This window comes from Bos javanicus, chromosome 6, assembly GCF_032452875.1.
Source record: "Bos javanicus breed banteng chromosome 6, ARS-OSU_banteng_1.0, whole genome shotgun sequence".
NCBI classification, from domain to species: Eukaryota; Metazoa; Chordata; class Mammalia; order Artiodactyla; family Bovidae; genus Bos; species Bos javanicus.
The window spans coordinates 35,277,297-35,304,662 of NC_083873.1; the positions used below are offsets into that span (position 1 = coordinate 35,277,297).

The 27,366-nt window shown below is 36.0% G+C and overlaps 1 protein-coding gene and 1 long non-coding RNA gene across 8 annotated transcripts in view; one reads left to right on the forward strand and one right to left on the reverse strand.

Annotated features, from left to right (window-relative positions):
- The window catches only part of SNCA (synuclein alpha), a 147,367-nt gene extending 122,754 nt beyond the window's left edge, over positions 1–24,613 (forward strand). For all 6 annotated transcript variants that reach the window (XM_061419682.1, XM_061419676.1, XM_061419681.1 and 3 more), the window contains exons 5-6: positions 22,024–22,107; positions 24,296–24,613. In XM_061419682.1, the coding sequence (XP_061275666.1) occupies positions 22,024–22,107; positions 24,296–24,328 (117 nt within the window). In that variant the 3' untranslated portion in view covers positions 24,329–24,613. The remainder of the gene's footprint in view (positions 1–22,023; positions 22,108–24,295) is intronic.
- LOC133249369 (uncharacterized) overlaps positions 11,576–27,366 on the reverse strand; it is a 359,376-nt gene continuing 343,585 nt past the window's right edge. For both annotated transcript variants that reach the window (XR_009736925.1, XR_009736924.1), the window contains 2 exons: positions 17,443–17,535; positions 11,576–12,990 (listed from right to left, as the gene is read on the reverse strand). This is a non-coding gene — a long non-coding RNA (uncharacterized LOC133249369). The remainder of the gene's footprint in view (positions 12,991–17,442; positions 17,536–27,366) is intronic.

Consider the following 27,366-nt stretch of genomic DNA (forward strand, 5'->3'; position numbering starts at 1 on the left):
TGCCATTTTCTTATGTTTGGGGTTGATTTTGTAGATCTTTTTTCTTCTTTTGTATTTCTTCAAAATATAAGAAGGCTGTTTAACATTTGTTGTAAGGCTGATTTGGTGGTTCTGGTTTCTCTTAACTTTTGCTTGTCTGAAAAGCTTTTTATTTCTCCATCAATTTTGAATGAGATCCTTGCCAGATATAGTAATCTTGGTTGCAGATTTTTCTCTTTCAGTACTTTAAATATATCCTGCCATTCCCTTCTGGCCTGCAGAGTTTCTGCTGAAAGATCAGCTGTTAAGCGTATGAGGTTTCCCAATATGTTACTTGTTGCTTCTCCCTTGCTGTTTTTAATATTCTTGATTTGTGTTTAGTCTTTGTTAGTTTGATCAGTATGTGTCTTGGTATGTTTCTCCTTGGGTTTATTCTGTATGGGACTCTTTGTGCCTCTTGGACTTGATTATTTCTTTTTCCATGTTGGGGAAATTTTCAACTATAATCTCTTCAAAAATTTTCTCATACCCTTTCTTTTTCTCTCTTTTTTCTGGGACCCCTATAATTCAAATGTCAATGTGTTTGATATTGTCCCAGAAGTCTCTAAGACTATCCTCAGTTCTTTTCATTCTTTTTACTTTATTCTGCTCTTCAGAAGTTATTTCCACCTCACTGATTCATTCTTCTGCTTCAGATATTCTGCTATTGATTCCTTCTAGAATATTTTTAATTTCAGTAATTGTGCTGTTTTTCTCTGCATGTTTATTCTTTAATTCTTCTAGGTCTTTGTTAATTGATTATTGCATTTTCTCCACTTTGTTTTCAAGGTTTTTTATCATCTTTACTATCATTATTCTGAATTCTTTTTCAAGTAGTTTGCCTATTTCCTCTTCATTTATTTGGACTTCTGTGTTTCTAGTTTGTTCCTTCATTTGTGTAGTATTTCTCTGCCTTTTCTTTTCTTTCTTTTTTTTTTTTTAACTAACTGTGTTTGAGGTCTCCTTTTCCCAGGCTTCAAGGAAGTCTTTCTTCCTTTTGGTTTCCGTCCTCTTAAGTTTGGTCCAGTGGTTCGTGTAAGCTTTTTATAGGGTGAGATTTGTGCTGAGTTTTTGTTTGTTTGTTTTTTCTCTTATTGGCAAGGCCTAGTGAGGTGGTAATCCTGTCTGCCGATGATTGGGTTTCTATTTTTGTTTTGTTTATTGTTTAGACGAGGCGTCCTGCACAGGGTGCTACTGGTGGTTGGGTGATACTGGGTCTTGTAATCCAGTGGTTTCCTTTGTGTGAGTTCTCACTATTCGATACCCACTAGGGTTAGTTCTCTGGTAGTCTAGGGTCTTGGAGTCAGTGCTCCCACTACAAAGGCTCAGGGCTTCATCTCGAGTTTTGCATGGGTCTATATATTCTTTTCTCCTGTCCACTCTCAGCTGATGTTCTGCCTGTACTTCTGTGTCTGAGGTGTATTCCTGATGTATCTGTGGAGAGAGACGTACTCCACATCCACCTACTCCTCCACCATCTTGTCCTCTGAGAGAAAGTTGTTATGTTACCATCTTCTAGTTGAGACATCTACATTGCTCAAAATCTCACAGATAGAATTTGCCACTAGGTCAGTCTGCCACCACATCCGGTGCTCTTTAACGCATATTTTCTTTCTTGTGCTTCCACATTACAAATAGTATATACAGTTTCTGTTTCTCAGCAATTAATTAGAATTAGGAATCATCCTCAGTAGATAGTCTTTGCAACACTCACACACATGCTTCTACCCACCCCACCTACTCCTTAAGGCCATCGAAACAGTTGCAGTACCTTAAATACAGAATATTCTGCATGTTCTTTGTTTTTTCCTCCCTCTGATATATACTAATCGTGAGTTTCTACTAAAAAAAAAAAAAAAAACCAAAACAAAAGGGAGATATAAATGAACCAAATTGAGCAAGAATGTTTGAAAAAAAATATAGAACTCTATTGAGTTACTGAGAGTTCAGTAATGTTATCCAGAAATAAAAGATGCTTTAAAAGTAATTAAAAGAACACAAATAAGCATTTAGTGCTTAATTAAAGGTAGAAAAAAGATAATATTAGACAAAATAAAGGTTATTCATTGGCTGTGATGAATAAATCTTAATTTTCTCAATTCTCTTTGGAATAATACAGAATCAATCAATCAATAAACATCATGACTAAGTGTAACATCTGCCCAGGGACTTATTGGATCATTACTTTTTATTATGAGAATGATAAATTATGTTGCTGCTATTGGTAGAGATGACCATTTCCAGTGCAGAACTAAGGAGGAGAAGCTCTGTGACCCAGGCAAAAGCTTTATTGTTGGTCAAAGGAGTGAAGAAAGAAACTCAGGTGATGTTTCAAACCATTTTGAAAACTGTAATTTCTGTGCCACATATTTAGGGGAAAAAATGAACAGTTTTTTTCTGATGATATAGTCTATAAGAACCAGTGTAATGAAAAGGACTAAACTTGAAAAATGTTATGTATTGAATTCATAATAAGCTATTTTACCCTGTAACAGAAAGTTAATCAACTTAGTGTTTGCAGATTTAACAACCCTGTGATTAAAATGCTGTTCTGATTTTTGTCTGTGTAAATATACCACTCAGATATATATCAACAGTTCTTTGAGCCTCTAAACTTTTTTTCCTAATAGTGACAAATGTTTAAGTAATAGAGATAGCTCAGATATTTGTTCATAGCATATTTTACACTGCATCTTGAGAGTATTAATTTTTTTAACTGAATTTTATCTTCTGTTTAACTTATCTTTTGTTTAACATTCTGCCTAACTTAATGTTTTAGTAAGATGCTTTTGTCAAGAAATTGCCTTGTAGCTGAGCTTGGGGCTTGGAGCTACATTACGAGTCTCTGTTCATTCACTGAAAAAATAAATAATTGTAGTAACCACCTGGAGTTGGTTTTTAAAATGAAATAATGCATGTGAAACACTTGAAACACAACTAATATAGAGTAAACACTAAATACACCTTAGCTGTTATTTCATGTAAGAGTACAATGGATAATTAAGCATTTAAGGATACTTCATTTGAATGACCTTCAAAACATCTATTTCTGCTTTATTGACTATGCCAAAGCCTTTGACTGTGTGGATCACAATAAACTGTGGACAATTCTGAAAGAGATGGGAATACCAGACCACCGGACCTGCCTCTTGAGAAACCTATATGCAGGTCAGGAAGCAACAGTGAGAACTGGACATGGAACAACAGACTGGTTCCAAATAGGAAAAGGAGTACGTCAAGGCTGTACATTGTCACCCTGCTTATTTAACTTATATGCAGAGTACATCATGAGAAACGCTGGGCTGGAAGAAGCAAAGCTAGAATCAAGATTGCCAGGAGAAATATCAATAACGTCAGATATGCAGATGACACCACCTTTATGGCAAAAAGTGAAGAGGAACTAAAAAGCCTCCTGATGAAAGTGAAAGAGGAGAGTGAAAAAGTTGGCTTAAAGCTCAACATTCAGAAAACTAAGATCATGGCATCCGGTCCCATCACTTCATGGGAAATAGATGGGGAAACAGTGGAAACAGTGTCAGACTTTATTTTTCTGGGCTCCAAAATCACAGCAGATGGTGACTGCAGCCATGAAATTAAAAGACGCTTACTCCTTGGAAGGAAAGTTATGACCAACCTAGCTAACATATTTAAAAGCAGAGACATTACTTTGCCAACAAAGGTCCGTCTAGTCAAGGCTATGGTTTTTCCTGTGGTCATGTATGGATGTGAGACTTGGACTGTGAAGAAAGCTGAGCACTGAAGAATTGATGCTTTTGAACTGTGGTGTTGGAGAAGACTCTTGAGAGTCCCTTGTACTGCAAGGAGATCTACCCAGTCCATCCTAAAGGAGATCAGTCCTGGGTGTTCATTGGAAGGACTGATGCAGAAGCTGAAACTCAAATACTTTGGCCACCTGATGCGAAGAGCTGACTCATTAGAAAAGACTGTGATGCAGGACGAGAAGGGGACGACAGAGGATGAGATGGCTGGATGGCATCACCAACTCGATGGACATTAGTTTGGATAAACTCCCGGAGTTGGTGATGGACAGGGTGGCCTGGCGTGCTGGGATTCATGGGGTTGCAAAGAGTCAGACACGACTGAGCAACTGAACTGAGGATGTACACAACCCATTATCTTTCTTGATAATCTTCCAAGTCTTCTAAGTCTTGATAATCTTCTGTTTTATCTCATATTTGTTGAGACATGGATAGAGGAAGGTTTTTCTCAGTATCCAAAAGAAACAACCACACCTGATATGACAAATCTTAACAAGGGTAGAATTTACACAGTAGAGTAACTTCAGTACCTACTGCAATTGACTACTGTGTTTTGTGGGATTTGTTCCCTCCACATCCCCTGTCTTATATGCTAGACAAAAATATTCCAACTTGAAAGCTGAGGTTCTCTTGAAGAATTTTCCTTCCAGATCTTGAAAACCCTTCACATCTGACAGGGATCTCTTCCCAGCATCATGGAGAATCGTGAAACCTCAGGCTGTCACCTGCACATGGCTGTATTGCATTCCTGCTCAGCCATTTATTTTACATCTTTTCCTAGTGTCTTCTCTCTTAGATGAAGAAGACAGATGTTTACTCATTCTTTAAGATTCTCTCCCTGGGTTTCACATGCCCTGATCTTGAAGATCTTGGCTTTTCTTTCTGCCTCAGAGCCTTAGAGGTCCTATGCACCCTTATGTGTCTGAGCAGTTTGTTTTGCCTGAAGTATTTTCTCCCCTTCAGGTATTAAGACGAGTTTTCCACTTGTTTTTGAAAGCAAACACTTGAGCCTTGGTTTTTGATAGAAATTCCCTCTTTCTGAGGGGCCTTTCAGCATTCCCTAGGATCCCTAAGATACAAAAGCACACTCCGTATCTCAGTTCAGTTCAGTTCAGTCACTCAGTCATGTCTGACTCTTTGCGACCCCATGGACTGCAGTATGCCAGGCTTCCCTGTCCATCACCAACTCCCGAAGCTTGCTCAAACTCATGTGCATTGAGTTGGTGATGCCATCCAACTATCTCATTCTCTGTCATCCCCCTCTACTCCTGCTTTCAATCTTTTCAAACATCAGGGTCATTTCCAAAGACTTAGTTCTTTGCATCAGGTGGCCAAAGAGCTGGAGCTTCAGCTTTAGCATCAGTCCCTCATAGCTCAGTTGGTGAAGAATCCACCTGCAAGGCAGGAGACCCCTGTTCGATTCCTGGGTTGGGAAGATCCTCTGGAGGAGGGAAAGGCTACCCACTCCAGTATTCTGGCCTGGAGAATTCCATGGACTAAATCCATGGGGTTGCAAACAGTCGGACATGACTGAGTAACTTTCACTTTCCAATGAATATTCAGGACTAATTTCGTTTAGGATGGACTGGTTTGATCTCATTGCAGACCAAGGGACTCTCAAGAGTCTTCTCCAACACCATAGTTCAAAAGCATCAATTCTTCGGTGCTCAGCTTTCTTTTTGGTCCAACTCTCACATCCATACATGACTACTGGAAAGACCATAGCTTTGACTATATGGCTGTTTGTCGGTAAAGTGATGTTTCTGATTTTTAATATGCTGTCTAGTTTGGTCATAGCTTTTCTTCCAAGGAACAAGCATATATTAATTTCTTGGCTGCACTCATCATCTGCAGTGATTTTGGAGCCCAAGAAAGTAAAGTCTGTCTTTGTCTCCATTGTTTCCTCATCTATTTGCCATGAAGTGATGGGGCCAGATGCAGTGATCTTAATTTTTTGAACATTGAGTTTTCAGCCAGCTTTTTCAATATCCTCTTTCACTTTCATCAAGAGCCTCTTTAGTTCCTCTTTACTTTCTACCATAAGGGTGCTGTCATCTGCATATCTGAGGTTATTGATATTTCTCCCGGCAATCTTGATTCCAGCTTATACTTCATCCAGGTCCAGCATTTCACATGATGTACTTTGCATGTAAGTTAAATAAGCAGGGTGACAATATACAGCCTTGACATACTCCTTTCCCAATTTGGAACCACTCTGTTGTTCCATGTCCAGTTCTAACTGTTGCTTCTTGACCTGCATGGAGAGGTTTCTCAAGAGCCAGGTAAGGTGGTATGATATTCCCATCACTTGAAGAATTTTCCACAGTTTGCTGTGATCCACACAGCCAAAGGCATTGGCATAGTCAGTAAAGCAGTAGATGTTTTTCTGGAATTCTCTTGCTTTTTTCTATGATCCAATGGATGTTGGCCATTTGATCTCTGGTTCCTTTGCCTTTTCTAAATCCAGCTTGATCATCTGGAAGTTCTCAGATGAAGTACTATTGAAGCCTATCTTGAAGAATTTTGAGCATGACTTTGCTAGCACGTGAGATGAGTGCAATCATGCGGCTGTTTAAACATTTGGCATTGCCTTTCTTTGGGATTGGAATGAAAACTGACCTTTTCCAGTCCTGTGGCCACTGCTGAGTTTTCCAAATTTGCTGGCGTATTGAGTGCAGCACTTTCACAGCATCATCTTTTAGGATTTGAAATAGCTCAGCTGGAATTCCATCACCTCCACTAGCTTTGTTTTCAGTGAGGCTTCTTAAGGCCAAAATCTACCCTCTCCACTGATTCCTCTTCTAGTTTCTAGTTTTAAGTGCATGAATATATGCTGCTCAGTCGTGTCCAACTCTTTGCGACCCTATGGACTGTAGCCCACCAGGCTTCTCTTTCCATGTAATTTTCTAGGCAAGAAGACTGGAGTGGGTTGCTGTTTCCTTCTCCAGGGGATCTTCCCACTAGTTTTAAGACTTGCCGCCAAATATCAATGCATTTGCAAAGGTGAAAGGACTGGTTCCTTCTTAGCTAAGTAGAGGAGTTGATCTTCCTAAGGCTGACCCACTTTCATGTTGATGTCTTATTCAAGCACTTCCCAAGTGGAAGCTCTTCAAGAACTCTATCCATGCAGATTTAAGTAATAAGCAAATATAAATATATATTTAGACATAAAATATTTTATTAATGGAAGAAGAGGATTAATCTTTGGACCTGAAAACTGAAACTACATTATTCCCAGACTCCCTATTGTGTATTAGTATTTGCAGCTAGATCTATGTCCACATAACATGAGAAAAGCTGGCAATTGTTGCTCTGCTGTGAAGTCGTATTAGGTGAGTCAGCTAATTACATGCCACTTTCATAAATATGGCAGTTTTACTAAGCTACTTGTTATGCTTACCAAGGATGAAGATTTAAGATAGAATACTACCTCTTTGCTATAGAAAGAAAATTTCTTCTCAAAAGTGGTTTCACACTGATTCCTGATTTATAGACCAATTAACAGACTAATTATTTTATAGTTTATGGCTGAATATATTTAAAGCTGGATTCAGGATTACTGATAAAGAACACCCAAAGAATAGCACGAAAATAGATTTAATATGTTAGCTTTACTCTCTCCTCTCTCCCAAACCTTTTAAAAACAAACTAGTTTTCATTTCATCTGTTCCCTGTCTCTTTCTTTGTGAAAGGAGTGCCAAGACTAAAGAAAGAATTAGAAAAGCAAAAGGCAAGAAAATGAGTAATATGATAATATATAATCCAAAATAGAGCATGACCAATTTTTAAGTACTTATTTCAAAATCAGATTGGTTTCTCTAAAACTATTATTTATAATAGATTTGCATTTTTCATTTTATTTTTCAATTGAAGTATTACTGATTTACTATGTTGTGTTAATTTCTTCTGTACAGCAAAGTGATTCAGTTACATACATATATACTTTTTAAAATTTTATTTTCCATTATGGTTTATCCTAGAATACTAAATATAGTTTTCTGTGCTATACAATAGGACCTTGTTGTTTATCTATTCTATACATAACAGTTTGCATCCACTAACCCCAAAATCACGGTCCATCCCTCCCCACCTTCCCTTGGCACCCACAAGTCCTTTCTCTATGTCTGTGAGTCTGTTTCTGTTTCATCAATAGCTTCATTTGAGCCATGTTTCAGATTCCATATACAAGTGATATCATGTGGCATTTGTATTTCTCCTTCTGCCTTAATTCAGTTGATATGATAATCTCTAGTTGCATCCATGTTGCTGCAAATGGCATTATTTCATTCTTTTTATAGGTCAGTAGTATTCCATTATGTACATGAACCACATCTTCTTTATCCATTCATCTGTTGATGGACATTTAGGCTGTTTCCGTGTGTTAGCTGTTGTGAATAGTTCTCTATGAACATAGGGGCACATATATCTTTTTGAATTATATTTGTGTCTGGATATATGCCCTGGAGTGGGATTGCTGGATCATATATTCTGTTTTTAATTTTCTGAGGAACCTCCTTACTGTTTTCCATAGTGGCTACACCAACTTCCATTCTCACCAATAATGCTAAGAGGGTTCCCTTTTCTCTGCATCCTCTGTAGGATTTGTTATTTGGAGACTTTTTAATGATGGCCATTCTGATCGGTGTGAGGCACCTTGTTGTAGTTTTGATTTGCATTTCTCTAATAATTAGCTGTGTTGAGCATCTTTTCATGTTCCTGTTGTTAAGCTGTACTACTTCTTTGGAGAAATGTCTATTTAGGACTTCTGCCCATTTTTTAAATTGGGTTTTTGTTGTTGTTGAGTTGTATGAGCTGTTTGTGTGTTTTGGAAATTAAGCCCTGTTTGTCACATCATTTGCAAATATTTTCTCCCATTCTGCAGGTTGCCTTTTCATTTTTTTATGATTTCCTCTGCTATGCAAAAACTTTAAGTCTGATCAGGTCCCATTTGTTTTTGTTGTTATTTCTGTTTTCTTGGGAGATTGACCCAAGAAAATATTGGTTCAGTTTATGTTAGAGAATGTTTTGCCTGTGATCTCTTCTAGGAGTTTTATCGTGTCTTGTCTCATATTTAAGTCTAAGTCACTTTGAGTTTATTTCTGTGCATGTGTGACAGTGGGTACTAACTTCACTGATTTACATACAGCTGTCTAACTTAGCCAGCACCACTTGAAGAGAATGTCTTTTTCCCATTTTATATTCTTGCCTCTTTTATCTAATTTTAATTGACTGTGGGAGTGTAGGTTTATTTCTGGGCTCTCTATTCTGTTCCATTGATCCATATGTCTGTTTCTGTGCCAATAGCATGCTGCTTTGATTATTGTATCTCTGTAGTATTATCTGAAGTCTGAGAGAGTTATACCTCCTGCTTTTCCTATTTTCCTCAGGATTTCTTAGATTCTGGGTCTTTTATGGTTCCATATGAGTTTTAGGATTATTCTAGGTCTGTGAAAAATGCCATGGATAATTTGATAGGGTTTGCACTAAATCTATAGATTGCTTTGGGTAATATTACTATTTTAACAATATTAATTCTTCCTATTGAAGAGCATGGGATATCTTCCCATTTCTTTGAATAATCTTTGATTTCCTTTGTTCCTTCAGTTCCTTGGTCAGGTTTATTCTAAGTATTTTTTTTTGAGGGGGGTGCAGTTTTAAAGGTTTTTTTTTTTTTTTTACATTTCCTTTCTGCTATTTCATTGTTAGGGTAAAGAAATGTAACCAATTTCTGTATGTTAATCTTGTATGTGGCTACCTTGCCAAATTCATTTATCAGTTCTAGTAGTTTTTCTGTGGAGAGTTAGAATTACATTTTTAATCTGAAAACATTTCTTTGTAGGTGTGAATTTTCTTTGTAGGTGTATATAATACATTGTGCTTACTACATGATTTAATGGTGGTCATCAGTTTGACTAACCCCAAGTGATGCAGTAATTTGTAAATTTGCTGAGACAATCTTCAATAGGTATCTAACACAGCTAATGAGGGGTGTAGGTCATTTTGCTAATAAGAAAGCCTAACAGATGACCAGAAGCCCCATCTTCACTCAGCCTGTTGCTAATTTTGCTTGTTGGTAACATGTGCAATTTGTGATGAAAATGATGTGCTGCAGCTACACTTTTTAATTAGGAGATTTAAGATGGTCTCAGGAGATAACCCCAGAGATAATCAGTGATCTAGAGTTGTGCGTGTGTGTGTGTGTGTGTGTGTGTGTGTGTGTGTGTGCTTTCTTTTATCTTAGACCATATCTTATACAAATTAGTAGTAAATGCTCATGGAAAGATTATAGACTAGGAGATCTAAAGCATAACATGGTAGTATGTTATAAAAACTTGAAATAGTTTTCTTCTTGAAAAGTTCAACAAAATCTAAAATACTGGAACCTATTATACAGAGTGAAGTAAGCCAGAAAGAAAAACACCAATACAGTATACTAACGCATATATATGGAATTTAGAAAGATGGTAACAATAACCCTGTGTACGAGACAGCAAAAGAGACACTGATGTATAGATCAGTCTTACGGACTCTGTGGGAGAGGGAGAGGGTGGGGAGATTTGGGAGAATGGCATTGAAACATGTATAATATCATGTATGAAACGAGTCGCCAGTCCAGGTTCGATGCAGGATACTGGATGCTTGGGGCTGGTGCACTGGGACGACCCAGAGGGAGGGTATGGGGAGGGAGGAGGGAGGAGGGTTCAGGATGGGGAACACAGGTATACCTGTGGCGAATTCATTTCGATATTTGGCAAAACTAATACAATATTGTAAAGTTTAAAAATAAAATAAAATTTTAAAAAAAGAAAAAAAAATACTGCTCTATTGAAATAACAGGGCAAAAACATTCAAAATGCTGCAATTATAGCTTTGTCTTTATGACTATACCAGGTCTATCACTCTTTAATTCTTGTCAATGCCTTGCCCTTCCACTTACTCATTCTCTCTTACATCTAACTCACTGCACAAATAATGCAGTTCTTAGCCCTCTCTGTATGTAACTGAGTTGAAAGGAATAGACTAGTTGAATGGTCTGAGTGATCTGCTGTGTCTTGTTTCTCTAAGCTGATATGCTTTCTGTCTTCCTTGGCTGGTTTCCTATAAAGTATTATGAGTTAAGTCTCATTTTATGACTTGTTTTATAGAGAATTCAGCTAGACAGATATCAGTTGGTAATTGGTTATATATCGGCTATTTGACAGAAGAGCTCCATTTTAAAAATAACATGAGTTTGTGTCCTATAGTGGGAAAGGTCAGTCACAACCATTTCTGCTCCATGCAGCTTCTCGTAAGTCTGTGTCTTTGCTCATTAGCAATGGAGGGCTGTACCACTGTAATATTGTTGATAACCATTTTTATTTCCAGGGTTTGTGGGCAGAGGTGAGATACTACATGTACAATATGTTGGCATCCTTAAAGCAATCCCATTTTTAAAAGGAGGCCAGAGATATTCTGGAAATGGTATTATTAGAGAGAATAAAGGTATTATTTTACCACATCTATATATACTACCCTATAGAACCTATAGAACACAGATTCTCTTCCTAAACATGCAGGCATATATCATAATCCATATATTTTTATCCTGTATTTTATTACCCTAACATGTTCTGAGTTTATACATCATTAACGTAAAAATGGGAACAGAATGTTTTTTCAAAGGTGTTCAACATTTGTTATATTGTTATTTTTTTTCTTTTGTGGTAAAAATGAATAGAAGCTGCATTTCACATCATCAAATATGATTGTTTTAAAACCAAGTCTTTAATATCCATAAAATACAAAATTTCAAGGTTCCTTTTATAGCATTCAATGCATACTTAGGTACAGTTCTAAATGAGTTGAACTATGTTGAGATCTTTCTAAATAACACTCAGTTTTTTAGAGGTAGGTTTATACAACAGTAAATATACAGGTATCTGGGTAAAGTTATAACTAGTGACTCTCTGAAATGTCTCTTGTTATATTTTCTTGGAATAGTTACCAAATATTTCACTATGTTTAAATATATATTAATACTATGGAGTTGAGAAATTTAGAATAATCATATTCAGAAAACATAAAAGCTATTGAAATGAACACATACTTTTAAAAACTTACAAAAATTAAAGATGGAAAATGGGCAGAAAAATTTTTCCTTCTTCCCCTCTAGATTCTTTGGCTGGTCTAATAAATAAATTGACATAAAACATATTGCCAGGAGAAACACATTTAATTTTGTACATGTGGGATCTCCACAAAGATACAGGATTCAAAGGCAGCCAGGAAATTGAAATTCATACACCATCCTAAGCTAAAGAATAGGGACTATAGCTTCAAAGGGGAGGAAGAGATTCACTGAAAGAGGCAAAGAGCAGATGTTTGATAATCAGATGTTTGCTTTGCCTCTCAGATAAAATAAAATTTATCTGAAAGTTACCTCTGGTTAAAGCTGTCTTTCTGGTACAAGGCCGTATCTAAATCCTTTTCCCCCGCCCCCCAATGTTTCTTCATTTATTTGCCATGAAGTGATGGGACCAGATGCCATGATCTTCGTTTTCTAAATGTTGAGTTTTAAGCCAACTTTTCACTCTCCTCTTTCAGTTTTATTAAGAGGCTCTTTAGTTCTTCAGTTTCTGCCATAAGGGTGGTGTCATCTGCATATCTGAGGTTATTGATATTTCTCCTGGCAATCTTGATTCCAGGTTGGGCTTCCTCCAGCCCAGCATTTCTCATGATGTACTCTGCATATAAGTTAAATAAGCAGGGTGACAATATACAGCCTTGATGTACTTCTTTCCCTATTGGGAACCAGTCTGTTGTTCCATGTCCAGTTTTGTACTGCAGTATAGTAGATTTACAATATTGTGTTAGTTTCAGGTATACTGCAAACTTGTTTAGTTATACATGTATCTATTCTTTTTCAGATGCTTTTCCCATATAGGTTATTACAGAATATTGAGTATAGTTCCCTGGGCTATACAGTAGGTCTTTGTTGATTATTTTATTGATAGTAATATGTACATGGTAATCCAAACTCCCAGTTTATCCCTTCCCTCCCACCTTTTCCCATTGGTACCATAGTTTATTTTCGAAGTCTTGTGTCTGTTGCATGGTATGATTGGAAAGTATCAGAGATCAGTACTTGTTATATTTCTTTCCAGGAGTCCTCTTAAAGGTGAAGCACTTTTGCAGGTACACTTTTCCCAAAGCACTAGAGTAAAACACAAGGTGTTTGTTAATCACAAAAGAGAAAAAAGTCATAGTTAAAGATTTGATGCGAATTCATTAGAATGCAGTTGATAAGGAAATTTGATTATTTTTTGTGACATTTTTAGGTAATAACTGGAATTATGACTGAAAATGTTACATATAATGTTTTTAGGAATTGTACACAATTTCTGTAGTACACATTAATAACATATATCTAGAGAAATATAACTTAAAGATTTAGTATTACTTCCTGCCTGACAATGCTTACCATGTAATTTAACATCAAATAAACAATGTTTTACATCCTTTATATATATATATATGAGAGAATAAATCTTTAGAGCTGTTTCAGGGACACTCTTGAAAATGCCAATTATTTCAAGGGCAAAAATATTTCATTTAGAGTATGATATGGGGAATTCAAATAGGATCATAGGTCATTGTGATATATTTAGTTATCCACATAACCAAAGTGACAACAAAATACTTTGCAGGCAGACACAGAAAGTTATATAGTTGTTAAAAAAATAGCTCTTTTAATATATAAGACTCAGTTTTCTTAAGTAATCAAATACTTGTAAATATAACATGAAGCACAAGAAATGATTTTGATAAAATATGGAATCTTTGTTCTAGTTGGATTACTTCAAAGGGTGATGAGATCCTTTCACAGTCTTACAGAGGGCACACCAGGAGGCTAAGGAAATCTTGTTGTTTTAACAGATGAAAGAAAATTTTATACAAATATGAATATACTAACTATTATTAAAGCTTATTCTTGAAAAGATTTATAAATTTATTCAATTTTACCCAACTTAATTACACAAGACAATATTCTCTTTTCTTCTTCCATCCCCATTTTCCTCCTCAACTTTGTACATCCATTTAGTTTCAAAATGAAAAAGCAGAAAATAAGAGAAATAATTGTTACTTTAGGACAAAATTAGTCTTTTTCCCTTAATAAATCATATCTCTATACTTTATACCTTTTCTCAAACACATCTTACCTTCTTGCAGAGTTTTAATTACATACATTAATTATAATTCTTAAGTCTTGGAAATCTTAATATGTAATGAAAACTAAGAAATTGTGAACTGTCAGACTAATATTCCATAGATTAGCGGTTTTAGGAGTATATTGCATAATTTCTAGAAGCGTACACTTTCTCATAGTACAATTTTTTTTTAATATGGCACAAGACATGTTACTGACAGGTGCAGATATCTTCAATTTCTCTATAAGAAGAAGTGAAAACCAATAATTGATCTTTCTGTCTTTTATCTTATTTGGAAATGACCTCAATGAATTTCCATCATTTAACTCAATGTAGCAAAACTCTAAATTACCAAAGAGATTTAGGACATACAGTAAAACATAATTATTTTTGAAAAGTTCACTTAAAATTTGTATCTCTGTTACAATTATTTATTTCACTTGTTTTTAATAACCATGTTTAGAATACTCATAAAATGAGACATTAAAGCAGCAAGCCATCATCTTAGGTTATTTTTCCTTCTGACAAATTCTGTAACAGAGATAATATGAGCTTATTTGACTTTTAGTAAACCTAGGTAGAAAGCTCTGAAGATATTTTAATTAAACTAACAAATTTAAACTAGTTTTTTTTAACTAGTTTTATTTATCAAAGATTACCACAGACCACATGAACTTGGAAAGCATTTGGATTAGTGTCTTATTTCTGAGGGTTTAAAAATATATAAATTAATAAGTGCATATTTTTCTTTAAGCCAGTTAAAGTCAGTTTTGTTTTGTTTTTTAACAAAGTAATTGTGGATATACCTTCCAGAGGTAGAAAAATATCACATATGCATAACATACATCTATGCTGCTGCTGCTGCTGCTAAGTCGCTTCAGCTGTGTCCGACTCTGTGCGACCCCATGGACTGCAGCCTACCAGGCTTCTCCATCCATGGGATTCTCCAGGCAAGACCACTGGAGTGGGTTGCCATTTCCTTCTCCAGTGCATGAAAGTGGAAAGTGAAAGTGAAGTCGCTCAGTCGTGTCTGACTCTTAGCGACCCCATGGACTGCAGCCTACCAGGCTCTTCCATCCAGGGGATTTTCCGGGAACAGTACTGGAGTGGGGTGCCATCGCCTTCTCCCAACATACATCTATAGATGTATATAAATACACAGCCAGAGATCCTATATGTCAGCTTCTAAAAAATGTACAATCTGAGCTGCGAGTTAAGTTTTATTTGGGGGCAGAATGAGTACTGCAAGTCTGAGAGACAGCACCTCAGATAGCTTTGAGAAACTGCTGTAAAGAAGCAGGGGAATGGTCAGTATATATGTGATTTTGGTGAAGGGAGAGAGACATACAATGAGACACATATTTTTCAGAAGCTTTCTGCTAGTCACAAGGAACAGTCATCACCATGAAAGATTTTAGTGCTTTTTCTAGGCATAAGGAGATACAAGAATTGGGCTTAATAAAAATCGGCTCCTGAAAATATCTAAAGACCTGTCCTGAGAGTTTTCCCAGAGCACAGACTGCCTCATCTCTGCTTTCCACCCTGAACTCCTTTCAGGGTGTGTTGAAAATCAGCAGCTGCTGCAGCATGTGATTTAATCCTTATAGAGGTAGATGGCAAGTGCCAATTTGTAGTCAACATATAGCTTCCGTCCCAAAATTGTAGCGAAGAATCAGATACAACAGAACAGAGCTCACTAGTTCATAAGTAACAGCTGAATCCAAATTGTGTGTCTGGAAGGTGGAACAAGTGAAGTTCACCTACTCAAATGGCTAAAGCATTTTACTAATTTTTGTGGAGAAGAGTTTAATCTTATGGGAGCTGTGGATTAAATTTTGAGGGAGGGAAAACTTACAGCAGTTTGTATTTTCAAAAACCTTTTCTCCATGCCCCCTTGTTTACTTCTGTCTCAGATGATTGTGGGCTGTGTATTAGTTACCTCCCTGGGGTGTTTACATTTGAAAGATATGGAAGATTTACTTTTTCAAGGGACAAAGAATGCATGATGTCTCCAAGGAGTTTTGGAGTGTGTTTATTATCCAAGGTCTAGAATAATTACTACTTTCCTTCTTTTTAGAACACTTGTCTCAACGTATTGATCTTTTACAGTGTGTGCAAGCACTTTGAGATCAAAAGGGGAAGTTTGGAGGTTGGTAAAAGATAGGTGTATTTTGCATTGTTTTCTAGAGGTGCATTTCTGGTTTTGTGAAGGTTTATTAGACAAGGACTGTTGATTTTAATTCCTCAAAGAGTTGGGTTGCAGTCTGAGTGATATCAAATGGCTGGTTCACCCATTCAAATACATTATCTTAATTTGCCCCCTTATATCAAGGAGATTTCCAAAGAAGATGGAAATCAAAAGATTTCTATGTTCTGGAGTTCAGGGTTTAATGCTATATGTGTTTTAAACTTCTGGATAAAGTTTTTAATGTTTTTCTTTTTTTTTCCCCTGACTGTACAATTCAATCTTCAACCAACTCACCTCAGGAGGAAAAACCTACTATTGCTTCTCTTAGCCCCTGGATACTGGCCTCAACCTGATCCTTTCCCTGATTATTTAGGAGGGCCTGGGCCATCTGTTTCTTCTTTAAGAATGCCCCTTCTCCCCACAGGGAACTTTCTGTTTTCTCTGTTAACTACATTATATCCAAAATAATGTTTATGGTTGGGAGAATACATCTTAGCAGCAAATCAGAGTCCCTGTAAGTGGGACTGAGAATGTGCAACTAATCTTTTTAATGTCTCTCTAAATCTGTGAAAGTGGAGGTAAAAGGACTTGGTAATTTACTCGAACTACCAGAGTATGGTCCCCCTTTACACTGGGGGACCAGAATATATTTGCATTGCATAGGAAAGCCTGAAGCCAGCAGAACCCAACCCAATTACAGGCCCCTGGAAAAAGTAGGAGTTGTTGTAAGGAGCAGTGAAGCCAGCCCAAGTGATTGTGCTAAATTCACTTCTTGACTTTCAAGATTTACACAAGTATTCTTTATACTCTGGGCCTAGTGATCTGGACAGAGTTATTCTCTGCAAATCTTAATAGGAAAGGGAAATTGAAACAGGCAGATGTGGCTGAGCAAGACAAAAAGAAAACTTCATTTGTTGTTGTTTTTTAATATAGGGGAAACACAGCAAAACTTGTCTAAAGAGACACCAGCCTGGTGAGAACAATGAATTCACCAGTCTGTGAGACCAGTTTAAACAACAAGCTTATGAAATCTGTGCCTATATTCAACCCTATTATTTTCCTGTTTATGACAAACCACACAAAAGACAAAAGAAAACAAGAATATTCATAACAAATCTTTACCAGAATCACTATACCAGAGATAGTGGTTCACACAAATATTTTCTCCTGCTAATCTAAATGTAGAAAAAGAAAAGAACTCTCCCTACTTTTGTTTCCACCACGTCCTGCAGGCAGAGACCCAGGAAACTGATGTGGTAAGAACTCTTACCTTCTACCAGAGCTTCCAGGATCTCTCAGCTATAGCAGCCATGGAACACAGGATGTCCAGCCAAAGGAGAGCCCCACATTGGGTGCCAGACTACTGGGGAGGAAACATTTTCCTTTCATTCATTATAGGTTCTTTGGTTGGTCTCGTAACTAAATTTTGACATAAGACAGATTAACAGGAGAAATACAAATTTGATTTTATACATATGGGAGCCCCACAAAGACATGAAACTCAAAGGCAGTCAGGCAATTGAGGCTTATATACTACCCTGAGCTAAAGAATAGGATAGCGGCCTGAGTTTCAAAGGGGAGGAGGGCAATTCACAGGAAGATGAGAAGAACAGATGTCTGGTAATCAGATGTTTGCCCTGCCATGCAGATGAAGCTTTCAGATTAAATAAAAAAAATAAAGTTATCTCTGGTAAGAGCTCTTTCTGGTACAGGCCTCTAATCCATGCTCTTTTTGGCAGTTATGGAGGAGGTAAAAAGCTACTCCAGAGTCTGCTGGGCCTTGATTGCCTTCACTTCAAGTAATCCACCTGCCAAAGTGTCACATTTTAGTGTATATATCCTGCTTCCCTTCAAATGCAGCCAATCACCACCACATAGACTCCTGTGTCTCATACAGCCTACTCATTTCTGTCCATCCACACCACATAATTTCCAAGCAAATACCCAGATATCTTCTTTGATCTAAAAACTTTTGATTATTTTTTTAATTTAAGGAATTTCTTTAAGTAAAACCCCAATATTACATTTTAAAAATAAACAGTAACTCCTTAATTAAATATCCAAAGCAATGTTGAAATTCTCCCCTCATGTTTGTTTCTCATTTTCTTAAACTAGGATTCCAAATAAGACTGAAATAAGATTCTTAAATTGTAATTTTCTAATGCTCTCTCAAGTCCAGTTTATAGGTTTCCCAAAACTTGTTTTTCTTGCAAAATTTACTTAAAGTAATTATTTGTCCTGTATCATTTCCCACAGTCCAAAATTTGCTGATTGCATCCAATGATGTGAACTTGTTTTTCAGTCTCTTATATTTGCTGTAAACTGTCAGTTCTAGTGATATTTAGGTTTCAGTGAAATTCTAATGTTTGGCAAAGATATTTTTATAGGTGTTGATATGTCTGCCATCAGGGCACATGTATGCGGTTATCTCTCTTCATGTCACATTGGCAAGCCGTTAATGATCCTTTCATAGAAGAAAAGACTGTATCTGTATAAAGAAAACCTGTGGCCAACTATTTGTTTACCCTGGGGTACAGTTTTTACCAGAAAGGCAAGATACATGTTTGATGATTTTCCTGTGACACATTTTTCCTGGTCAATGCTGATTCCAATTCCTTGCTTCCAATTCTGCAGTCCATCTCCTACCTCTGCTGTGCTTTCCTCATACTGCCCCATCCTATTCTGACCCCTGGGTAGCACTTTAATGAATATTTAGAGCCAAAAGGCTATGTGTGAAGGATATGGTAGGATGGTGAAATTATACTGCAGCACAAGACTGGACAGAAAATAGGCAATTGAGCATCATAACCGCTATTTTTAAAGAATTTTGAGTAATTATCTTTTATACTGCCACTTCATCCCCACTATTTCCTTAACCCTCACTAGTTTCTCTCTCTCTCTTTTTTTTTTTTTTTTTTTTTTACACACTAGAGAATGTATCAGTGTTTTGATAAAGGCAATTCTCAGTTGTGTTTTGACTAATACTTTTTGTTCTTTTTTTCCTTCTGGGTAAACTTTTATAGTATGAAGGGTACAACAGGCCCAGAGAACATATAATGCTTGTGAATAAACTTCTTTGATGGATTTCAGCAATCAAGTTATAAGACAATTTTGTTTACAAGGAATAGACTGTTAACTGGGTCCTAAATGAACAGTCAAGGCATAGTCAGGGATATGACAGAATTTCCTATTGGTGTTTCTACAATCTGTAGATAAAACATTTTGAATCCCAAAATTCTTTTGGGGAAGTAGTTCAGGATAGTTGTTAAGGGCACAGAGTCTAGAGTCACCTGTGCTAGTTTGAACAAATTACTAAACCTCTTTAAATCCAAATTTTCTTGGGAAGATGTGGTTAAGGATATTCTGCCTCATGGGAGGTCTATGAGCTATTTCTACTTCATGTAATATAATACAGGTAAATATCTTAATGATAGCTTATTAATATTAATGTGTTTTTATTTTAATGAAATCAATAGTCTTATTCTCTAAAGAACAACATTTAAAGTCAGCAGTCAGACTTGTGAAATCAACATATATTCCTTTAGAGAATAACGATCATCTGAAAATATAGGCCTCTTATGCCATGTTAATACTTACTGACCATCATGGTATTTGTTTCACTTGTTTCCACTTTTCCCCATTTATCTAAGTATCTTCATTTCTGCCTCATCACTTGGCCTCTTTAATAGTATAGCTATGGTTTCTCAAGCCCTGACCCACAGGTGACATATTTTACTTCAAAAACTGGATATTTGAAGTGTAATTTTAAGGATTAGGTAAATACATGGTCAGAAAAGCATGTACTTTTAAAAATAAGCGATTATTAAATACTTGCAACCTAAGTAAATCATTAAAATTAATAGAGGTAGTTTTTGCTTGAACCCAATACATGATCAGTCTAGCCAAAGAATTCATTACTTGGATGAACTTTGAAAGGTGCAAAAGACACACCCAAGTACACATAGACACACATATCCAATAACATTCACCAGTCTTAGTTGTACAGTTAACACCTTATTTGTGATAGAAAGCAAGTCAGTTCTGCATATTGACTTGTCCAGTCTGTATCAGAATCTTTAAACAAATTAGGTTAGAGAAATAAAGCTCTAAGAGCTTAAAATGACAGTAACGGGAAATTTACCTTACTATTTTCATACTTGACTATCACTAAAAGTTAATCTAAATACTTCTGAGAGGGCTAATGATGTCACTGGCTCTTCCCAATGAAAAAATGGAATTGTTGCCCCATTTTATCACCAAGGCTATTTGGTGCTTAGAGAAAGCTTAAGAAACATGCCCAATATCACGAAAGGTCTGGAATCTTTAGCAGCTAGGATTTGAACTCAAGTGTGATATTACAGTCCTTATATCTAACCACCAATCAGCAGAACTTGTATTCTTGACATTACCTAAGGCAAAACACTGAAAACACCACTTTTACTCCATGTTTAGAAGTATTTTAGGGAAGGTTTATATTACCTTATTTCATTTGTAAACAACTAGGACTTTGTAGATCAGTTAAACAGGAGTTGGGCAGAGGAGGATGACCTATAAAATTCTCTGCCCAGCTAATTTAAGAATGGGCTTTAATTTGACCTTTTCTTGCAGTCAGACATTTCCTTATCCCTCTCCCTACCTATCAGTCATTCACATGATGAAGACATGGGGAGATGTTATTTACATCAGACGTGTGCGTGCAAAACTGCTTCAGTCATGTCTGACCCTGTGTGACCCTATGGACTGTAGCCTGCCAGGCTCCTCTGTTCATGGGATTCTCTAGGCAAGAATACTCAATTGGATTGCCATGACCTCCTCCAGAGGATCTTCTTGACCTAGGGATCGAACCTGCATCTCTTATGCTCCTGCATTGGCAGGCAGGTTCTTTAGTACCACCTGGGAAGCGCCCCACATCAGGCATAGTTTTAAATAGAAGCCACATTGACTGAAGGACTATTTGATATGTTTGAGTAATTCTATATAGGCTCATGTTGCTTCCTTGATTTTTCAATTTCAATGACTCCTTTATATAATTCCTTTTCTGGAATAAATGCAAAGCAACAAAAGGTACTTAATGAAGAACAATAATAAAACCATGGCCATTTCAGGTTGAATTTGTGATATCCCTTTTCTGACCAAATATTTGATTTTTGTTCCTTCAAATATGTACAGTTTCAATCTTGGAATTTCAGTTTTTTTGTTTCTTTGCCATATTTAGACATAAAGTATAAAATATATAACCATTTATAATATAAAAGTATACATAAGTTAAAAGCTTACAAAAATATATGCATAACTGCCTAACAAATAGTACCCTTAATATTTTGTTGTGCCTTCCTCCAGTCTGTTTCACCTTTGTATCTGAATTCTACCTATTATATCTATAATATATACAATACTTTACATACTGCTAAACATCATAAAAGAGGTTATTTTCATATAACTGATGTCATAGTATAGATGCTTTCATAATTATCTATTGAATGGCTGAATGATAATTTTTCTATCTTTTCATCATCTATTAGAATATTTAGGTTAATAATTTTTTATTCTGTCACTGATCCTATTAAGAACACCTTTGTTTTCTAGCTTTGGACTGTTTTCTGAATGGTAAATTACTTGGCAAAAAAAAAAAAAATCATACATTTTTAGGGTAAATAACACATGTAGCCTCAATGTTTTACCAAAGGCACTGTATAATTTAGAATATTAACAGTAATATTAAAGAGTGTCATTTTTTACCACATCCCTGCCATACTGTGTATAAGATTTTTTTCAAAATATGATTGTGATTTTTAGAAGTAAATAACAGTACCTCTTCATAGTCTTTGTTTGCTTTTCATTTAAATATTAGGGTGAAGAAGGAGCCTCCCAGGAAGGAATTCTGGAAGATATGCCTGTGGATCCTGACAATGAGGCTTATGAAATGCCTTCTGAGGTAAGAATTTATACACATAAAACTCCAAACAGAAAGCTTAGAAGTTCAAATTGGGTCTAATAATCAGTACCCCAAGTACCTTCAGATCTCCCTTACCTTTGTTCTTAAAGAGAATGACTTACTCTCTAGATGTACAAGTTGGCCAGATCCAGGACGTCTAGCGTGTGGACAACTTGCAAGCTGTGAATCGTTTTTACATTTGTAAAGAGTTATTTTTTAAAAAGGCAGAAGCAGTGACAGAGACCATATGTGCACCACATAGCCTAAAATATTTTCAGCCTGGCCCTTTACAGAAAGAGTTTGCTGATCCCTACATTAAAGAATTATTTTACTAGAAACGTTACCTTCTAAAACAAATCCCAAAATGGGAAGTTAGAGAAATCAACTAAATACCAAGAGAACGTAATTATTATTGACCATACATTTCCAGCTGGATGTGTGCATAATAAAAGTAAATCAAAATTATAGAGTAGAAATATGATAAATGCATGGTTTTTAATAATGGATATATTTCAGTCTATCATTCTAAACAGCATAAAGTTTCTTCAATAGAAAATGTTTCAGAAGGGAAATTAGAAAATACCTTTAGATGAATGACTGACTCAGGAATAAATAGAAAATCTGAATAGATTTTTAACAAAAATATTGAATGATTAAAAAAATAAAAACCTAGCCATGAAGAGAATTCCAGGACTAGATAGATGGCTTCACTGGTAAATTTTGCCAAACATTTAAAGAAATATCAACTAATTACAATTAATGTCAATTAACTTATCAAAAAAATAGAAGAGGGAGCACTAATTCTGTGAGAACAATATTACCTTGATATCAAAATGAGACATCACCATTAAAACCTGAGTTAAAGTGTGTTATAGTAGGGTTGTTCTTCTTCATGGCATTTTTAAAAGTATATTGATAATCTCTCACCTGTAGAAACAGACTAAATTATTTATTTTCCTAATTTTACCAATATTCTGGGTTTTTTTTTATATTGGATTGGCCAAAAAGTTCATTTGGGATTTTTCTGTATGATCTTATGGAAAATCCCAAACTTTTTGGGCTCCCAATGCATGGCACAGTGCTAAACACTATAGAGAATAAGAGAGTATTTGCTAGTATAAGAACACAAGGAGTTTACACTTTAGTATGTTTGATAAATGAAGGGATACATTTGTATTTTTTTTTTTATCTATCATGGTACCCTTGACAAACATTACTGCCTTTTATGCACGAGGTATCACAGGGGCAAAAATATACACCATGCACAAAGTTAGTATTTTACAAGATTTTTTTTTAGCTCAATCAGGGTAAGTTTTATAGAAGAGGTGGGTGGGAAGGGGTGGGGGATGTGACAGGTCAAAATGAAGGAAGGACATTCTAGCACAGGAAAATCTCCAAGGCACACATGCCTGGGAATCCAGGTGGAATCCAGGTGGATATGTCTGAGGCACAGTGAGTAATTAAATGTGATTCAAGCTCTGAGAATAGTGACAGATGAAGGCTGCAGAGATTGGTCCAAGATGACTTGGGAACTACTAGAAGAACCTAGCCACTTAAGTTTGTACTTTATTCAGAAAGCAGCTTGAGTATTGAAAACATGTTTGTTTTTAAGCAGGATTCTGATATTATTAGAGTTGTTCTTTAGGAGGACTAATTTGGCCTCTTTGGTTAAGACCACTAGTATTTTTATTGTACATGTTATTCAAATATTGGAGGGGAAAGGAGGAGCTTTGAAATAAGAATAATTAAAGCTGCAGATGAAGATGAAATTTTCAATTGGGAAAGTAAAAGGAGGGAAAATGTGACTTGTCTTTAAGTGTCTTAATTTCTTTCTGAAAAATTACCTGATTTGGTTCTCACACTTTAATTGAAGAAAATGAGAGTCAGATTAAGACAGACTAGCTACTTTGTCCTACAGGAGCAGGTCACAGATTGTTAAACAGCACATCTGGAAGTAGAATTTGGATATCTGACTACCACCCTAATTAATTCACTTTTTTATTTGACAGGCAGATGAAATTATTAAAAAAAAAATTGTACTGGATGTAGGAGAATAGTTCTAGAACTGTAGGACTATATCCTTTTTTCAAAATGGCAAGCCATGTCCTGTCCCATTTTCCCTGAAGCCCTTGGTTACTGGTCACTTATACTCAACTTCATGTTGCCTTTCTGATTTTCCTTATACTAGGAAGGGTATCAGGACTACGAACCCGAAGCCTAAGAGAAATCTTTGCTCCCAATTTCCTGAGACCTGCTGACAGATGTTCCACCCTGTATAAGTGCTCGGTTCCAACATGCCCAGTCATGACATTTTTCTCAAAGTTTTCAGTGTGTTTTGAAGTCTTCCATCAGCAGTGATTGGATTATCTGTACCTGCCCCACCAACTCAGCATTTCGGTGCTTCCCTCTCACTGAATAAATGGTAGCAGGGTCTTTGTGTGCTGTGGATATTGTGGCTTCAAATATAAAATGTTAAAACAAATTAAAAACACCTAAGTGACTACCACTTATTTCTAAATCTTCACTATTTTTTTGTTGCTGTTGAAAAATTGTGAGTGATTTACTATCATAGATTATAAGATTCTATGGTGTCTTTTAATGATTCTAAAGAATAATGATGTATTGTGAAATTTGTTAATATATATAATAAATATGTGAGCATGAAACTATGCACCTATAAATATTAACTATAAAATTTTACTGTTTTGTGGTATGTTTTATTAACTTGTGTTTGTATATAAATGGTGAAAATTAAAATAAAATGTATCTCATTACAAAAATTTCATCCCCTCTCACTTTAATGATAAAACCATGCTTATAAACAACATGAAACGAGAAGTAACGCAACTAAAAGTTCTTAACAGTCATGTGAAGGAGGAGGAATTTTAGAGGTGTTTAAAAAAGAAGAGGTGAAATATTAACCCTTTACTGAGGAAATTTCCTGAAGCAACACTGTCCAAAGTTTGTTTTGATATGCACTAGTACCTTAAGAGGCTATACTAAAAAAGTGGGTTCCCCTCCTACACTGTTGGTGGGGATGTAAGCTGGTGTAGCCACTATGGAAAACAGTATGGAGATTCTTCAGAAAAACAGAAATAGAATTATCATATAAGCCAGCAATTGCACTCCTGGACATATATACAGACCAAACTATAATTCTAAAAGATACATACACCCCTATATTCATAGCAACCGTTCACAATAGCCAAAACATGGAAACAGCCTAAATGTTCATTGACGAGAGATGAGGATGTGGCACATATGCATAATGAAATACTACTTAGCCAAAAAAAGAATGAAATAATGCCATTTGCAACAACATAGATGGACCTAGAGATTATCATACTAAGTGAAGTAAGTCAGAGAAAGACAAATGCGGTATGATATCAGCTATATGTGGAATCTAAAATATGACACAAAGGAAACTACTGTTATCTATGCAACAGACTAACGTGTTCATATGTAGAGAACAGTCTTATGGTTGCCAGGGGGAGGGTAGGATCGGGAGTCTGGGGTTATCAGATACAAGCTAGTATTTATAGAATGGATAAACAATATCCTACTGTATAGCACAGGGAACTATATTCAGTGTCCCAGGATAAACCATAATGGAAAAGAATACACACACACCTGAATCACTTTGCTGTACAGCAGAAACCAACATATTGTAAATCAACTATATACTTCAATAAATAAATAAAAACAAAAACTGAGTTCTATGGAATAGTGAAGTATAAGATAATTTTGATGATGTCTTCTTTGGATACTCATAAGGCATATTAGCACATTAAAGGCTCTGAGAGAACTTAACTTTAACCTAGCATTTTCTTTAAAAAAAAAAAAATGCTTTTCCTTTTAGGAAATACCTTTTAAACATCTCTGGGAACTACCAAAGAATTGCCTTAAGATCTCTAGATTTATGAAAATTTCCTGCATGCCTTTGAATTCTGCTAAACATATGAATTCCAGGATATATCTCTAAAAAAGTTTATTTCCTTATTTTTTTTTTAATTAGGGAAGATCTGGTTAACTCCACATGAGTACTGACAATAAATTTGCATGTCAAAAGACCTATACAAATCAATCTTTTGATTTATCTTTTTAATTATTCAGGAGAAAAATAGCATAGTCCTTTTAAAAAGTCACCAGTAGAAAATAGAATTTTAAGGAACAATTCTAGAAGTGCTAGGCAGCTTATATGCAATCATGAGTAATTTGATGTATATTAGGCATTGGCAAGGAAGCAAGTTAGGATGAATATAATGATTATAAGCCTGATCACCACAGAAACTTTCCTTTTTGCATAACTGGAAACAGACTAGAGAGAATGTTAAACTGCTGTAACTGGAAAAAAGTGGTAACTCTTGTTTTATTAGATACATTAATGAAGAAACCACATGGAAAATGAGATCTTTTTGTACAAGAAGCCTTCTATTCTAGCACTAATATGTGCCTAGAAAATACCATGGGAAGACATACACCAGAAGTGGTTATTTTGAACAAAGCACTTAAAAAGTAGTGCAAGGCACATAAGCCTTGTCAGGAATCTTGTCTCATAGCCACTCCTGAGACAACTGCCTGACAAGTGGCCTGATGGTTAGCTTGCTTTCAGGTTTATTTTGCAGAACTCATGCCCCCAAATTTGAGTTATTTAGCCTCATATGCTCCATGCACTTTAGCAAAACAGGTTAGGATGGGCTTTGGCCACAATTGGCAGTACAACAATCGAATATGTGGTTTGAACATTCCAAGTCAGATCTTTTTCAAAAGCTCCCCACCAGCATGAGATATTAATATTCCCTATCCTGGCTCATCCAGTGGGTAACTATTGGATCAGCACTCATGGCATGCATACGCAGACACATACACACACTTCAAGGACAATCATAGTGCTTCCCACATCCATATTGAGGAAGAAAAATTCGAACTGAAAACTTGACAGACTCCTTGTCTACTGCATGTCTTTTTATCTGGCATGAATTCATCCTACTGTGTTCTGTCTTGGGAAAGAGTACAACCAGGCTGGTACCTCCCTGTTTGCTCTGTCCCTGGAATTTGAATTGGAGATACTTGTTTAATTACCATATATCAAATATAGATGTGATTGATCAATAGTAACTTGATTTATTCTCAAAACAGCTCTAAGTTCCATTCCTGTCCTCACTATATATGAGCAAACAGGAGTACCTGCAGGCTAAGTAACGTTCTCATAGCCACAGAGCTGGGAAATGGCCAAAGCAGAAGTCCAATCAATATGGG